This window comes from Artemia sp. Qi Xiang Cuo, chromosome 7 (assembly GCF_049724085.1).
Source record: "Artemia sp. Qi Xiang Cuo chromosome 7, ASM4972408v1, whole genome shotgun sequence".
In the NCBI taxonomy this organism is placed as follows: Eukaryota; Metazoa; Arthropoda; class Branchiopoda; order Anostraca; family Artemiidae; genus Artemia; species Artemia sp. Qi Xiang Cuo.
In genome coordinates, this window is record NC_142800.1 from 74,450,069 (window position 1) to 74,467,749 (window position 17,681).

At 33.8% G+C, this 17,681-nt stretch overlaps 1 protein-coding gene across 4 annotated transcripts; it reads right to left on the reverse strand.

Moving 5' to 3' along the window:
• Window positions 1–733: 733 nt before the first annotated feature.
• LOC148950679 (anaphase-promoting complex subunit 11-like) lies at window positions 734–17,287 on the reverse strand. 4 transcript variants are annotated; one of them, XM_089092557.1, is made up of 3 exons: window positions 10,039–10,274; window positions 5,586–5,887; window positions 734–1,052 (listed from the first exon to the last, which is right to left on the reverse strand). In XM_089092557.1, exons 1-3 carry the CDS (start codon window positions 10,106–10,108, stop codon window positions 777–779), a joined length of 648 nt encoding a protein of 215 aa, XP_088948683.1. In that variant the 5' UTR covers window positions 10,109–10,274; the 3' UTR covers window positions 734–776. The 4 variants fall into 4 exon arrangements, with proteins under 4 accessions (XP_088948683.1, XP_088948684.1, XP_088948686.1 ...); XM_089092560.1 differs by lacking the exon at window positions 5,586–5,887 and adding an exon at window positions 17,171–17,287 and having other exon boundaries at window positions 920–1,052; XM_089092559.1 differs by lacking the exon at window positions 734–1,052 and adding an exon at window positions 17,171–17,287 and having other exon boundaries at window positions 5,751–5,887.
• Between the last annotated feature and the right edge of the window lie 394 nt (window positions 17,288–17,681).

The window sequence follows — 17,681 nt, forward strand, 5'->3', positions numbered from 1 at the left end:
TGGGAGTTGAATTTGAAAACGTCACTTCCCTCAAATTTGAAAATTCATGCCCCCAAGGTGGCATATTGCCCCTTTGGTCTATAAATACAAATGATTTCCTCGAGTTAAATATTTATATTAATTACAAAGTATTACGCAGACGATATGTGCATTGTAATAAGGGGCTCAAAGATTGCAAGTATGGAAAGACTGGCAACAAATGTTTTAGAAAGATTTAATGATTGAGAAGTTCGATGAGCTCTCTTAGCACATATTTAAGGGCTCCTAAAAATGTTTGCGGTATATATCCTCCTGGTCCTTCCCCCCGCCTCCCTGTGTTCCTCTTAGATCCCAGCTTCCCAGAGAAGTAGCCGAGAAAGTTCCAAAACTGACACCGGTTTGTTTCAGGTCACTGACTTGTTATCAAAGCTCTGTGCCGAGTTTTGTTCGTACTTTTAGCAATTCGTAACTTGTGCGTTTTATCGTATCTGGTGACAAAATTTTAATTATGACAAATTTTAATTTATTTTTATAACTAATTGATTAACTAATAAAAAGATACCACGTTTGGGCCCTGTCTATGATAATCATATTTTTTTGAGCGTTGCAATATGGCAATCCAAATGAAAAACGCAGCATGAAACATAAACTTCAACTTCTTTGAGACGATGCTGATTATGGCTTAAAATACAAGCTGGAATTCTACAATACAACCATTCGTTTAAACAATCACTCAAACTATTAAGGAACTATGCAGTAGTAAAACATATATTGCCACTAATAAAATTAGCAGTTTATTATAGGCTAGTTTGTCTCATAGTACATGTCCTAACATCAAATGGGGAGGAGCTATCATCCACAATAGCTTCGGATTCAGAGACCGCTGGCTCATCATACACATTTTCCTCATAGTCTGTTTCATCAGCTTCATCAAAATCAAAGCTATTATAGTAGTCGGAGTCAGATATATTTGAACAGTTTGATTCACTAAAGCTCTGCCTAAGATCTTGGATTCGTTCATGCACAGACCATAGATGGCAGAGGAGTTGCATATCCATTTGTCTCAACTTGGCCTAGAAAATTCCGTATTTAGTTAGTCCTATAAAGGTAGATACACTTATTACTGCTAATAACTCACTACAGCACCAGTGAGGTCAACTCAGCTACGCATGCTCTTCCTCCACCCTGATCATTCAAAGCCTCCCTCTTTACACTCTGCCAACTAGTTCCACTTTCCCTTAAATCGTTCCTTGCAACCTCCTCCCACCCAGTTTGAGGACAACCTGCTTTTCCTTTGGCCCTAGACAGATGGCCAAAAACGACCTTTCTCTATTTAAAGCCCTAGAAAGCGGGATAGAACCACATTTTTTCGTACAGCTTACTGTTTGAAATATGTTCAGTCAGACGGGTCTTCGAAAACGTCTTTACAAATTGGAACTTCTTTTGGAAATTGGACAACTTTGGAAATACAAATTGGAAAGAGTCTTTACAATTTGAAGCAACTCCTTTTCAAAAAAATTAATAGACACTGTCAAGGCCGTATCCAGGGGGGAGGGGGGTTTGAACCTCCTCCCCGAGATGTTTGTCCGATTCTTAGAAAACGTACAAAAATGAATTTAAATAAATTTTTGATGCGTTTTTTTGTCCCCCCCCCCAAAAAAAATTTATTTTGTATACCCCCCCCCCCCCCCGCGAAAACAAAATCCTAGATACAGCCCCGGACAAGGGATAATAGGTTTATTTCAATTCGATTTCAGCACCACCCTGGTGCCGGTATGTCTATATTATTTTCCGCCGAAACAACTGTCATAAAAGGAAATTGATTTTACAGGAGGAGATATCAATTTTAAGAAATAGCTATCACAAGTCCGAAGGGCGGAATTCAAATTTCGAGATCAAAACAAAAACATCAAAAAAGTTTAAAAATAATGAAAAAAACTTCAATCTGGCTAAAGAACGCAAAATTAAATTGTCAGAGTGAATAAATCATTCATTAACCATTATTTGAAACTGTCATTTTATCAAATTCGTTAATAAAATATAAATATGTATGTACATGGGACACAACATGTCAAAAGATTAAAATCAAGTAAAACTCAATAAAATATGTATTTATAAAAAAAAAATATTAAACTTCTCAAAGGAACCGACTTGTTTACTTACTTACAAAAATAATTCAAATGGTCAGATCTAAATTTTCTTCCTCGACACTACTGATGACTTTACTGCCAATACAAAATAGGAATTATTGCCATCAAAATTTCTCTATTTGAAATCGATTCCGGTTCATATCAACAGGGCTGCCAATAAAGGAAACCTAGGGGGACAGGCATTTTTTCAGTCGTCTTTAATTAAAATGCAAAACAAAAAATTCAAAAGCCTTAGGGGAGAATTTTTTCGATATTTTTAATGAAAATACCAAAACAAAACGTATTATTTTAGATCCAAGGGGGTGACTCCCCCTCCATGTCCCCATGATTGGTGCTCCTGCATGTCAACCTGCAAGGCGTAAACACTATAGTTTTCAAACGTTTATCAAAGTCAAATTCGCTGTTTGGATATTGGCTAAGTTGAAACTTACACAACCATATATATCTTATAACATTTGGAAAAGCCGGGAATAGTATTTTTTAATGAAAAATTTCTTCATTTCTTAATTAGTTTTTTACACTCGTGGGCGCCAAGTTTAAAAACAAAGAACGTCTGTGAAGCGAAAAAAATATATCATCATTGACCTCTAGAACGTATAACTCTCCTGATTGCTGTAGCAGAAGGAAAACAGAATCAAAATCGACAGCAAACACGGTAAAAGAATAGTGATTGGATGAGTAAAATTATGTAAAAATATAGGCTAACCCTAACATTTTGTTAACAAACAGGAATTGAAAAGAAGTATGTATTTCATAGAATAGGTAAAAATCTAAGCTGTGCATTAATTTGTTTATTATTAAAGTTATTCAGCGCTTCAAACTAGCAGTTGTTGACTTACCTGCAAAAACATCGTTTTGGAAAGACCAATAATCCAATTTTGTTATATCTATCCCTTCCAAATATTCACTTTTTTTTAAAATGTCACTTTTGTTACTTGTATCACATAAAGCAGAATATTAAATTCACTGTTTCGCTTCAGAAACGAAGAAAGGGAATGCAGACATGACATATTAAAGTGTAAAAAACGACTTGCATCAAAATATCAACCTGGTCTGTAACAATAAAAAAAAAAAAACAACAACCGAAAAAAAAAATCGCAGAAAATCCTTGAATGGATGAGTAAAATTATGTAAAAATATATGACAGATCCAGGTGGAAAAAAATGTTTTCATTTTGGTGTACTTAGTACTTTAACAAAATGAGTCAAAAAATTCATATGCTGATAAGAAAACGATTTGCTGATAAGAAAAACTTGCTGATTACGTAGGAGATGAGGCTGATGGTATGTAAGAAACTACGTAAGCTGATAAGAAAGCTCTCTTATAAGAGATGAGCCCGATAAGTAATTTAGAAAACAACGATGATATCGACCACAGCGATTATAATTCTCCTTTTACACGATCCTTAAAACAGGCCGCATTTGGGGCTGAATCAAACTCCCTAGATTTGTTCATTAGCTTACTTGTTTCAAATAAAATCAAGTTGTAAAATGCAATTATCAGGGACGTATCCAGGAATTTTTCGGGGGGGGGGGTGGGGGGTTGGGGTAAAAATGATTTTTTTTTTCGGGAGGGGGGTTACAAAAAACTTAAAAATTCATCAAAAATTTGTTTATACTCATTTTATTACGTTTTTATGAGTCGGACAAACATTTCAGGGGGGTTTAAACCCCACTGGATACGGCCTCGGCTGTATGTTGGGAAATGCTTCGCTAAGATAAACCATGACATTTCATTTCAGAACTAAAACTAATTTAAAATTACATTGAGGGTAATTTTTGAATCATTTACTTTCCCCAAGACTCTTTGAGAGGATGACCTTACCTTGTCCATTTCAAGCTTTTTAAGTTTATGTTGCCAGATTATTTAGACTCGATTGGGCGGTCTTGTCATAACTTCTAGAGCTTGGATAAGAGATCCGAATAATTGACAGAAAACTATAAGCAGACACCAACCCGAAAATCTTAAAAAAAAATTTATATTTTTGGGTTTTTTGCCAGACAGAGATATTCTGTTTTAATGACACCTACATTATCAGAAAGTATGAATTTTCTTTTTTCGATTAAATGGAGCAGAATTTCTTTGTAACGTTGAGGAAAGGGCAGACCCTAAAAATAGGGGGGGGTGTGTATGTTTAAGGGTTTTCCAGCAGGCCTGCTAGAACATTTTCAGAGGTTGTCTTTTCCAGAACTTTAAAAAGAAAATTCTGCCTTTCTGACACCAAAATGAAAACTTTTTTACCACCTGGCTCCATCTTACGTCGATTAGGTCGAAACCCAGGATTTTCTACGATTTTTCTTTTGGTTGTTACAAACCAATTTGATATTTCGATACAAGTCACTTTTTCCACTTGAATGTGTCATGTCTGCATTTCTTTTCTTGGTTTCTGAAGCGAAACAATGAATTCAATATTTCTGCTTTATGTGATACAAGTCAAGTAATAAAAGTGATACTTTTTTAAAATAAAAACTTGGAAGGGATAAATATAACAAAATGGTTTTTCCAAAAAGATGTTTTTGCAAGCAAGTCAACAACCGGTAATCTGAAGCGCTGAATAATTTTAATAACAAAACAAACTAATGCATAGCTTAGATTTTTGGTGATTCCATGATATATATACTTCTTTTCAATTCCTATCTATTAACAGGATGTTAGGGTTAACCTACAGTTTTACATAACCTTACTCATCTAATCACTATTCTTTTACCCAGTTTGCTGCCGATTAATCTCTATGTTGATTTTTTTTTTTTTTTACTTCACACACGTTCTTTATTTTTAAACTTGGCGCTCACAAGTGTAAAAAAAACTAAATTAAGAATTGAAGATTTTCATTAAAAATTGAATTCCTTGTTTAATCCAAATTTTTTAAGACATGTATGGTTGTGTAAATTTCCACTTAACCAGTTTAAAGAATTAAATTCTATTTTTAATGTCCTTGGTATTTTAAGAATTTCCCATGTTATACGACTGAAGAAATCTGATATTATAATGTTTCGAATATTCGAAATGTTCAGTCTCTTCCTTCCTTTATTGCGATTTCCTTTATTGTGATAAAGTGTGCGTGTGTGATAAAGTGTGTGATATAATAGTGATTTCCTTTATTGCTTGGTTCTCACCGAATCCAATGAAAATTCGCATAAGAACCATGCGAATTTCGTATGTGGGTCTTTGTATTCAGTATTAAATGCCTTTCTAGCTTATACATAGTTTGCTTGCAAGACTATTGTTTAGTATTAAGATTCTACATATTTTCCAAAATTGTACATATAGCTATGCAATCTGATAAAATTACGTCACGAAAAAATCAGACTTGATTGCATGCAAGAATTCGAAGTGAGTACGACAAGAACTAGTAAAGATGGCGACATATATGCACCTCAGTGCGGAATTCGCATTACAATTGCAAATTCCGTATTAACTAAGAACCAAGCATAAATAAGTTTCATTTAAAATTACCATTTCTTTCTTCAGGACACTCAATTGCTGGCCCATTAAACTATTTCTTCTTAATGGGGTTGTTGAACTTCCCTCTTCATCAATTACAGAAGAAACTGAAAGACTACCCAGACTGGAGTTTAATTCATCAAAAGAGAAAACAGGAGGTGGATGCGGAGGCCTTCTTCCAGGAGTTCCTTCTCTACTCGGAGTACTTCTTGGACTTGAAGTGGGGGTATTCTGAGCAACTCCATTGAAGCGCATATAATTCACAAGACTTTTGGGGATTGGCGGAAGTGTAGATATTTGGGTTTTATCAGAATCTGTCAAAAGAAAAAGAAACCACGCGAGCATTAATAAACGTGGCCTTCTGCCATGTTTTCAGGAAAGTTTCACCTTCCTTTGTATTTATGGCATGTTTTTTAGCCTTAAGAGGTTTATGACACCACTTCCCCCCAAATGGGACGATAAAAAGGTGGTTGGGTCTTGCCCGCACACTCCTAAAATTTTAAATATTTCTATAATTGCTCATATAATTTCATATATTTTTGGGGTTGTCACTTATTTTTGTTGGCATTTTTTTAAAGTTAAGGCCCCTTCAGCTCCCTACCAGGAAAATATTATGCGTTCGTGTTAAGTATGAAGAATTTATACTTAACTAAAGGTACTAAGTATACATAATTTGAGTATTTAAAAAAATATATATATACCTAACAGTGACTTGTTTTTAAGAGAAGAAGCATTGCAACAAGATCCCATTTAGAGTAATGGGTTACATAATTTTCTATTCTAAGTAGTTATGTTACGTATAACCCTTTCAAACTTAAACAAGTCCTTTTCCGATAGGCAAAAGTAAAAATATAGAAAATCATCAGATTCATCGTCTAAATTCATCACAAACATTTATTCGAAGTTCAAAATGTGGAATACAGATGAAGAATCAAGCTCCAATCCAGCAAGAAAATTTTCCTAGGATAAGTAAGTTTAAAATTGATTGATCCAGAAATTCCATTTCATTGCTGTTATGTTGAATTGTTTGTATTGCAGCATAAATTTACGTAATATAGAATTCTAAGAATAGTTTGAGTCTAATTAGCACTGACTACCCTACAGACAAAATTTGTTCCTTAAGATTACACAACGTAACGTAAAGTCTTGAGTTATGATAGTGCAAAGGCTCTAGAGCATAGTGTAAAAGGACCATAAAACTAAAGTTTTGAAATTAGAAATTTCGAATATCAATTGTGTCATCTAGACGTCCTTTTTCAACTTGTGGTCCCTGGTTCATTTCAATCTCTAAACTCTCCATGGACTGATAAGTTTTCACTATACAATTGAACCAAGCAATTTATTTTGGGGTATTATACTTTTTTTTCTGAATCTTGTGGAAAGTCCCTCCTCCATTCGTATGTTCCTGCGCACAAAGGCAAACTTTTAGACAGTAGTTTCGTCGCTCACCACGTTAAGAATGTCAAGGGGTCAATTAGCTTGTCTACCCCATAGGCAGGAAAGACAAACGTCAGTTGGAAATCTTCAGAAATTGTTCGCAAAATAATTCTAAAAGGAATTCCCTCTAATTAGTTAAAACACCAAAAGAAGAGATAACTTGTGAGAAATAGGTAAATTATGGGGAGGGGTTCTGAAATCATTTGACTTTGGGGAGGGCCAAGACTTCGAGACGATCAAAAGTGCTTGCAAAATAAAAAAAATATTGAATGGGCGAGTCTTCATCTTGAAAATCTTGAATGAGCAAATGTCATTAAAACGTCCGCTCACGAAGGATACGGTTGTTAGAGATCATTCCCTATTTGTAAGTTGGCTTAAACTGAGTACATAAAATGAGATGAGTCTGAACACTACTCCCCGCCTTGAAAGAAAATAATAGTGGCTTGTCTTTGTCTTTTGAATAGACAAAAACATTTTTCCCAAAATTGTCAGACTGCTACTTCTCTTTGTGAGTTCCCATTAGGAACGAAAACAGAAATATAAAAGAAAACAAATCACACAGCCAAAAAACTAAGAAATTCTCGTCATATGTGCCAAAAACCCTCAGTGACGTTTAGCTTCAAAGAAGAAACAATGTCTTCAGAAACATACGTATGAATATGTTTTGTGGGAAGTCAGCATTTTGGGGTTACAAGTTGAAAAAAAATAATGAAGTGAGCGAATTACACTGAAATATGCGTAACCCTAAGCTAACAAGGAATCAGGCCTTAACACAACCTAATCAGGAATTTTCGGCAAAATCATAAAAAAACCTGGAGATTTCCGCAGGGACGCGGGGTTATTAGAGGAAATTTTTGTGCAACTGAATTAATAAGTTGAGAAAGATTTGAAGAATACTCCATACCTATAAAGAATAAAAAAATGGTATCCCGAAAATCCCCTTTTTTATATTTCTATACATTTGTATTTCAAAAGCCCTGATGATATTTACACAAAAAATGTACACAAAATAAGAAAATCACAAACAAACAAATTACAAAGCATACACAAACGGAATACAAAACAAAAAAATAGCTCATCTCTACAAAATAACTTAAGCTTTTTCGTCTTTCTCATTTATCTATATATATACACGGATTCCAGTTATTGTTGTTGGGTTACAACATTGAAGAATGTCAGGAAGTTGCAAATTAATCTCCTGTATTTTCCCCTGAAATCAGAAAGCACTTCCGTAGAAAATGGTCCAAATCTTCATCCTCCCCCTTACTAAGGGGACAAGCATACCTCCTTTCACAAAATCACTCTCTCGTGATTTCTGATATTCAACAGCAAATTCAAGCCCTCTGGAGAGGCAACACTCCCATCCAGATTTGTCAGCTATTTTATCTTACCTTCCTTATTCTAAATAGATATCTCGGTTCTCATTTACAATTTTATTATTCTTAAGCAGATATTTTACAAATCAGTGTGTCAAAGAATAAGCGAAAAACAGTTTGTTTTTTTTTGTTTGTTTTTTTTGTTCTACAAAAAATTGTTTGGACCTAAGGTCATTTTATTATTATGAGAAAAAAATAATTCCTTAAAAAAGAATTAAGACAAAAATTGACGGCAAAGCGATGCCGATGCTTGAAATATGGCTTTATAAACAAGGGTTTCTCCGAATCTATTAAACATAAAATATAATTTTTTCGAAGCAAAATTCCCCTGTGTTATGATATTAGTTTGGCAAAAACTACAGCGCGGGTTATTGGAAGGTTCGCCAGAGGGAGATGGTTTTTTGCGAAGCAGTGGCGTCAATTCCCATAAATTAGGGAGAGGGAAAGCAAAAATGTATTTTTCAAAATCTAAGGGGGAATTTTTGTTTCTGGGGATGAAAAGACCATTTTTCAATAGAAATATCGAAAAATATATGTTTTTCAAAATGTGGGGAGGGGGAAGGCAAAAAATATTGGTGACCTAATGCCATTACCCAATTGTCATCACTATTCCAAAGGAAAGTGTATTGATTCAGCTATAAAACATTTGCATGCGTTTTATGGATTAATCTAGCATGAAAATAACCAAGTTTAAAGGAGTTGGTAGTTGCGGGTAAACTCTTTCCAATCTATATAAACAAATGTCTCACAAGAAGGGGATGATGGCGAACGTATGGGAGATCCACTGCATTATTTGCTGCTCGATCTGACCTACAATTACAGCTTATTCCCATGGCCTGGGCATATGTTTCATGTCTTCAGCATAATTTTTAAAAGGGGGATGGGCATGTAGAGCAGATTACAAGTCAGAAAAGGATATTATTTAATATAGGGGGGGGGGGGGTAATTTTAGCACGTTTCAAGTGCTAAAATTACGGTGCAGATTTCTGCGGACTAGATACTCAGTTCCTTTGGAAACTTTTCAGCAGGAGTCAGCTCCCATGTTAAAAAAATCCAGTCTGTACAGCAGATTTTGACTAAAAAAAGAGGCAGATTATGCTTTGTAGGTTAATATTTTTATTTTCATTATTTTGAGTTTAGATTTTATCCCTTTTCTTTTGTTTTAGATTATTTCTGTTCTTAAAGGTGAAGACACAAGGTTTTTTACTTTCTTTCGGCTGGTCTTTTCTTTCCTTTTCTTTCTATTTCCATTTCTTTCTACTGGCCACAAACTTGTTTTTTTTCAAGATTTTTCTCTCTTTGTCTACTCAGCTAGCTTTTGCTCACATTAACAGATAATTTTCCCAGATCTTCGTAGGTTCATACCATCTTTATCACTTTCCACAAGATTGAAGAAGTGCCACTTCTTTTTTTAAAAATATTTTTTAAAACACCTCTCTTAATAACCCGAAACCAATAAGCCAAATGAGCAGAATCAATAGAATATAAAAAGATAGTAATAGCTTTTGATTTTTTTTTTTTTTTTTTTTAGATTGTAATATTAACACCAAATAGTGTTATTTACAACAATGATTTATTCACCTGTTGACCAAACAGAACTCAAAAATTTACTGAAAGCTTTATTGCAAAATTTAGGATTCAGATTCACAAACCTATTCTTTGAACTTCCATTCTTGGCGACACATCGGACATTGTTGGTTGCTTTGCTGTTGCTGAAGCCATTTCATAATACAGTGCATATGAAAGCAATGAGAACACTGACCCCACACTAAAGGGCAATCATCACCTGGGAATTTGCAGTCAGTACAGCAAGCATCAAATGCCATACGGCAAATGCCACAATTGTCGTCTTTAGCAACCCACTTCCAAGATGCAACAGGAGACCACTCTAAATGAAAGGCATATATAAGCGTTTTTGTATTTAAATTAAAACACAGGTTTGTTAGAAATGGGATGATGCCAAAAATTTTCAAGATTCTGATTCTAATTCAAATACTTTTTTCTGTCTTTTTGTGGCATCAATAACAATTTTGAGACCCTATGTGGTCATACTAACTAATAAAATTTGGCATTAGAGATGCTCCTTATGCTACAGATGATTATCAATCATCTACTGTTTCTGAATTTCTGACTAAAAAACTAACAACAAAAGTTGATTGCATGTAGGAATTTGAAGTTTCTGACCATAAAAAGGGCATTATCTGATCTTGAAGACTTTATTTTTGGCATTTATTGACTTAACTATTTATTACATTTTCTTCATAATGCCAAGCCCAAAATGACTGTTTCTGTCACCAGTAAAATGGCAAAACAAAGAAAAAAATTAATATTCCCAAGTTATATTGTATCATAGCATAGCTTTTTCTTTCATAGCAAAGTGGGCTCTTTATGTATTATTTTTTTTTTTTTCTCACAAAGCCACTTTGTATGGAAGGATTTGTTGTAGAGACTTTGTAAGTGGCATGTTGGATTGGAAATTGAAACTTTTAGTGACCTTTTTAAGAGGCAGAAGTAAATGGAGGGCAATTAGCCTGCCCCCCACACCCCTTTTTTTCCAAAAAAAAACATCCAGTCAAAATTTTGACATAGCCATTTTGTTCAGCATAGTTGAAAGCTCCCCTCTTCTAGCCTTTGGGGCAAAGGTTGTAAGTTATGCAATTTGTCCATTGCTTATATATAGTGTTATAAGGAAAGTGCGGGGGGGGAATGTTTGACCTCTGTGTCCAAAAGGTCGAAGGAATTCAGGTGAAGCTTTCAGCACATGTTGAGAGGAGTGTTGAATTAAATCAAAAACACTATATGCACTTAAGTTGTCAAAGGACGTATTTCAGGAATGGCTTATGGTATTAAATTGGAACTTTCAGGTAATGAGGAGTAGGATGATCATTTAATCAAAGGGCAATAAAGTGTAAATTATGTTCTTGTCCTAAGAAGGCGTGGGGGCATTAACCCTACTCTTCTTTGCAGGGATTTCTGGTTGTTTTGAGTTTGAATTGGTCATTTAATATAATTTTGGTTTGTTTTGGGTTTTAGTTATTTATTGATAGAGCTTTATAGTAGTTTTATGCTTGAAAAATGATTTGACTGCTCTTCTGCTCATCTTTGGTTTAATGTAGCTCTTAAAACGAAACAATAGTAAAAAAAAAGAGAAAAACGAGAATTATACAAGCCAGTGAAAAATATGGACTAAAATGTAAATATTTCGGTCAAGACTTCCGCTTGACCATTCTCAGGGAAAGATATTGACATTGAAATTACAAATAAAAATCCATCGATACTATAAAAAAAATTCCAAACCTAAAAATAAAGCAGGACTAAAATTTGAAGTCCCTCGGTCCATAACAGTGAAAGGGTAACCAGTAGAAAAAATAAAGTACTGACCGGGAACTCAATTTTTTAATTCAGATAGAGCCTTTTTAAAAGCTTATTGTTTTCCAGGTAAAACAGCATCACAGTTTAGGCTAGGTTGCAGAATGTGATTTTTTTTTTTAATATTTAAGTAAAAACAATCAGAATTAATTAGTTCATTATAAATGGGGCTTAAATAGGTTTCTCCCATGTCTCTATTGAGAGCAACCTTTTGGTGAATGTAATTTTTTAACTCAACTGGCTCCCGGAAAACTTTGATGAGGCCTTCAACAGGGGCAATAATGGAGGTGTTATCGAATAAAACAAAATGGTGTGAGTTGTCAAACATATGTTGAGCCAAGGAAGAATCAAATGTCTCAGGCCTTTGGCGTAGCTCCATAGCTTTCTTGATTGAGGACCTCTGTTCCAAAAATCTCTCCCCCAATTGCTGGTGGGTTCTTCCAGCACAGAAACAGCAGCAAAAACATGGAACCCTATAAACACCATTGCCCGAAATAGGGCTCGTTTTATCTTAACCGCTGTTAAAATAGTTCTGGATTTTATTAGAATTTTTGAAGGTAACATGTAAGTTATGTTTTTTAAGAATTCTTTGCAATTTGTCACCTAATTTGGGAAAATAGGGCAAAACAGTAAAAACTTTCTGATCACCCACTAAAGGGATGATATCCGTTGGAGGTTGTGGAGATGATAAATCTTTTTCTGCCTTTTTTCTATTATGGATTCCAGTAAATTGATGGGATATCCATTGCAAAACAAAATGTCTTGCACTGAGGACGGTCAAGCGGAGGTCTTGACCGAAATATTTGCATTTTAGTCCATATTTTTCACTGGCTTGTATAATCCTCGTTTTTCTCTTTTTTTACTATTGTTTCGTTTTATCATGATTAGCCAGTGTGGTCTCAGAAATTATTTAATCTAGCTCTTTACTTTTCTTTGAAAAACTGCTTGGAAAAATCATTATAAATTAATTATATAAAAAGCTTCAATTCCCATAATATTTGCTTACTCTCTTCTAAAGTTATTTTACAAAATAAAAATGAAAAATCACATTTTCCTTGTTTTCCTTCTTGTCAATACTTAATCTCAAGAACTTAAAAGGTAAAGGGGATGTTTAGACTTTTGGTACCAGGAATCATAAGATTTCTGCAATTTTTCCTTTAATATCATATATTATGCATATCATTCACCTATTCTTCTAAGCTATGTCCCTCTCATTCGTCCCCTCCAAGATATTATTCTGTATTTGTGACTGACCATAGCTATGGAAATTTTTAAGATATATCAAAATAATTCAAGATAGTGATCAGGGTAAATTAGAGAAAATGAATTCAGCCAAAAATATAATAGAGCAGAACTGAATAAGATATTACCATAACATCAGTGACAGATGAGAAAAGGGAGCTTTCTTAACTAAGCAAAGAAAACAATTTTACAAAACAAGAAACTGTTCTAGAACTAACAAATAACAGCTAAAGCAGTAGCCTATAAATTAATATTATGCTGAACACTATGTCAAAGTTGCAAATAAGCTTTCTTAAGTAAAATGAACAAAAATGCACAGAAAAAACAACAAAATAGGCATCATCAAATCTTTCCTTATTATTATATTAACCTGTTTCATAGTTAAGCAGCTAATTAAGTAATACAGCAACAAGAAAATTACAACACACAAGTTTTACTATCTAGTCTCCAAGAGTTCAAATATTAGCTTTATTGAGGCAAAAAAAAGATATAGAAAGTAAATTTTCTATTCAAGAACCTTGAAAACTTACTGAATTCCAAGCCTTTAAAAATCACTAAATTCTCTCAATTCTGATTCCAATTCATTGAATCATGTATTTTTTTGTTTTTTTTTCAAATAATAACCAGCCGAAAATCATGAAGGTACTATTAAAAAAATAATATATGCAGAAGATAAACTTCAGAAACAGGAAAAGAGCATACAAAATTGCACCTATTGTAAAGTAAATGAAGCAATCCTCTAACCTCAGCAAACAACAAAAGATAGTGTAAAAAAAAAGTATCCAGCACTGGACTTTACAGTCCCTACTGGCAGCACTGATCTCTGTTTCATGGCCATTCATCTAGGAAGTACAATGGGGGGGTGGGAGTTGGAGGCCAGCCATCCTGTGCTTTTGCACAGCCTTCCTGTAACTTCCCCATATTTCTCCAGGTACCCATTTAGAAGAGGATCAACTCTCACTGAGCTTACAGAGTCACACCACTGACCCCTGTTCCAAACCAAATAACTAGCAATACCAGGGCTCAAGCCCCTGTCCTCACAGACAAAGGATGTCAAGTCTAGTATGCTAATCACTAAGCTTAAACAATATAACATATGCATAAACCATGTTTTTTTCCTAAAAATGTTTGTTATCCTAGTTTTAAATGCTATCTTAAACCCTTTTTATTACATTTAAAGGTTCAACTTTTTACTCTCACAGCACATCAAGTTTTAACAAATTATCCTTGAGTATTTTTTTGTTAGTCAGCATTTACGTTTATACAAGCTATTTGAGATTATTTAGTTGGGCTAGATGAGAGCCTAATGTCTTATTTTTATAAAGCTGAAAAAGTCCTATAAATCCAAATTATAATTATTTGCAACTATATAACAACATTCCAGCCAACACTTGAGGCCATGATACAAAGCACAAAAGAGATGGAATAAAAGCATTGCACAAATCACATTGTTTTCTAGAAAAATAGCCTGTAGAAAGCCTTAGAAGTCTTTAAAAAAAGTTATCAAGTATTCAAGCTTACAATTTCCTCATTATTCTACCTTGCTTGTGGATCCTTTTTGTAGGCTAAATTAATACTCAGCTCTGATGAATAAAATGTTCATAGGATATTCCCATCCAATATGAATTTACAAGTAAATTATGCAAGATTGTCACTACCAAGTTTTGACCTTATGGTATGCTTTTAAAAGTACTTGCAAAGTGCATTTTCAAATCTTCAGTACAATAGAGATAAACTGCAATGAAAGTTGAAAATTTTAACTTTGATTAAATAAAAAATTCACAGTGACATTAATTTTTACAAAGATAGTAGCGTTTTTTCAGATCAATGCAAAAATACATTGCAATTCCCAATTTTGCATCTAGCAAGAACTAAACAAGATGCAGACTGCAAGGAAGCCAAACATTGAGTATGGTTGGATTCAAATTTTTGTCAGCTTGGATGAGAACAAAGCATAATTGTATGCAAAAAAATTGCAGGTGATTGCAATAAAATTGTGCAAAGATACCTTTTGGTTTGGTTCTAAATAGATACAGATTTTGCAATCACAATGCAATTTTCAAACTGATTAACAAAACTGCTGCCATCTTTATAAAATTGTTATTATAATTGGCTTGCAAAAGACAAAATGATTGTTTCTTTTAAAACCCAGATTAAAATTAAACAGATTCTACCATTCAGTAAGAGAAATGCATTAAGGTCATTTACTAAGAACAATTTTATGAGAAATCAATATTGTATCCTTTTAAAATTTTCCAAAATTTATTTGGATATACAGATGGGTGGTTCAGATTGTAGAGTAGGTATCTATTAAATGGTTCATGCACAACATCTAATTTTAGGCAACTAAAATTAAGATAGAATAATTTTTATCTTGAAATTGCACATCTTCAAAACATCAAAGATTTGTTTGAAGGCAGCATGTAGGAATATCCAGTATTACTTCTTTTGTAAGTTTTGGAATCTTTAAAAAATCTTCCCCTTTATAGAGCTCCTTTTCAATTTATAAAGCCTTTGAAAAAATGTGGCTTCCGTAAAATTCTAGTGTAGTGGCTTTTTGATAACTTGGAAAGTTGTTGAGCTAAATGAATTACATTTTCAGGAGTTGTTCTACATCAAAAATTAAAGTTTATGAAGGTAATTTTGACTTCATACCTCTACTCATTCCTTTTCTCTCAGACAATGACTTTTCATAAACTTGGATTTTTTTTTATGAGAATATTATCTCTATTTCCTCCCTAGTTATAGTATAGGAAAGATTCTAGGAAAATCAGTCCAGACTTTGAAGACAAATTCTGATTTGGCTCAGAGCCAAACTCAAACCTCAGGAGCCTCTTTCCCAAAACCTACAAAATCTGTGAATTATGCAACTAGTTTACTTTGAGCTGAGGATTGACCATGTACACTGTTGGCTCAGTATCAGAATACTTGCTGGAGCATCAGTAACCCGCCAGATTGTTGAGATGAGCCAACAGTAAGAGAGTTACTTTTGTGGTGGTTTTTAGTTTTTCCCATGTCCATAAAGAAGCTTAATCAGGAGATAGAGCAATATCTGAACATCAAATTTTGGTAAAACCAGGAAACAACTCTCTAGAAATTTCTCTAGAAATTAATTTCTCTAGAAATTAATGAAATGAAGAGAGCTCCTTTTGGAAATTACTAATGGCTCTATGCTCCAAAGAAAACAGCTCTTTTCAAGTATTCTAGCAAAGGCTGTAAAATATGGGAAGGCTAGGATGACTGTCAATCTCCTGTGTTGGTGAAAATATTAAATGTGTGGTGCTTTTCAATTGTGAATCATCTGTCCATGTGATTGTTGATAAGCTGAGTTTATGGAAATCATTAGTGCATTTAGCAACTAACCTTGTTAGTTGAGAAAATTGTGTATAAAAATGTACAGAAGATTCTTGCACAACACCAAAAGCTATGAAGGACCAAATGCAGCACTGTCAATGACTGAACTATTATAAATTCATATCTAATTAGAATGCTGGATCATGCTCCCTTATCAACCAACTTTTGCCTAGCAAATTCTTTTTTTGGTACTTGTATGATATACTCTAAACCACTCAAATTATTCATTCATTGATACATTGTAAAACTTGTTTGTTTGTTTTTTGTTGTTTTTTTTCTTTCAGCTCAGTGTGAGACAAGACAACAAGTATTTTAAAAAAAAAGTATTAGCATAGGCTAGTGTAAAGTTAGTTTACCTATAAACAATTAATTAATGGAAAGAACAAAAAACAAATAGGCCTATACATATATCTATCAGGGGGGCACTGCATTGTCAGGGTAACAGCTATTAGGTTAAAAAGGAGCATAAATTTTTTAAAATTTATTGCATCTCTCTAGCAGACCTCTCTTATGGCATGTCACTGGGCCCTAGCACAGTGACAAAATTTTGCCATCATTGACCCTGGAGCACAACAGATCCAGTATGGACCTTAATTTGGCTCCGAAATGCGAATTAAGGTAAAATAAGGGATCTAATGGGTACATTTTATGTTCATTTGGTAGCCTATATGGCCTAGGGTTATATAAAGTTAAGTATTTTTTCAGTTATTTTCATAATTCTACAGTGTTTCCTTCTGAGAAGGAATAGTTAATTATGAATTAGCATTATCAGAATTATTTCAAAAGTAGCGAGATAGGCAATATAACAGTCTCGTTCACCTTTAATATGAATTTTGAGTGGCATCACAGTCAGAATCCATCTATTTCTGAATTTGTCTGTGCGAATAGATTATTTGACCGCTAATAAAAAAAAAAGGTAGCGAGAGTAAGGAATTCTCAAATCGGCTGCTAACGCAGTGGGTACACCAGAAACAAATAATTCATATTAACGAAAAAAATCTTCAGTCAAGAATTACCGAACCGAAAAGATTTTGCTGTCATCACAAAATCAATAATTTGGTAATTGTAGGCAAGAATATGAGCTCACAATCAGTAGAACAAATTGGTAATATTGAGCTGACACAACATTGTGAGTTTCTTATAGCATCCGAAATGTTTTCGAATTGCAACAGACAGTTTTCCTTTTCCACATTACTCAATTTCAGTTTCCCTAAGAGGTCTTCAGACCATTAAAATTTATATTAGTCTCCATTTTTTCACCCCTGTCACTACTTTTTTGGCTTTAATAGTTCAGGTAGTAGGCCCAAGGAAAAATATTTGTCTGAAATAT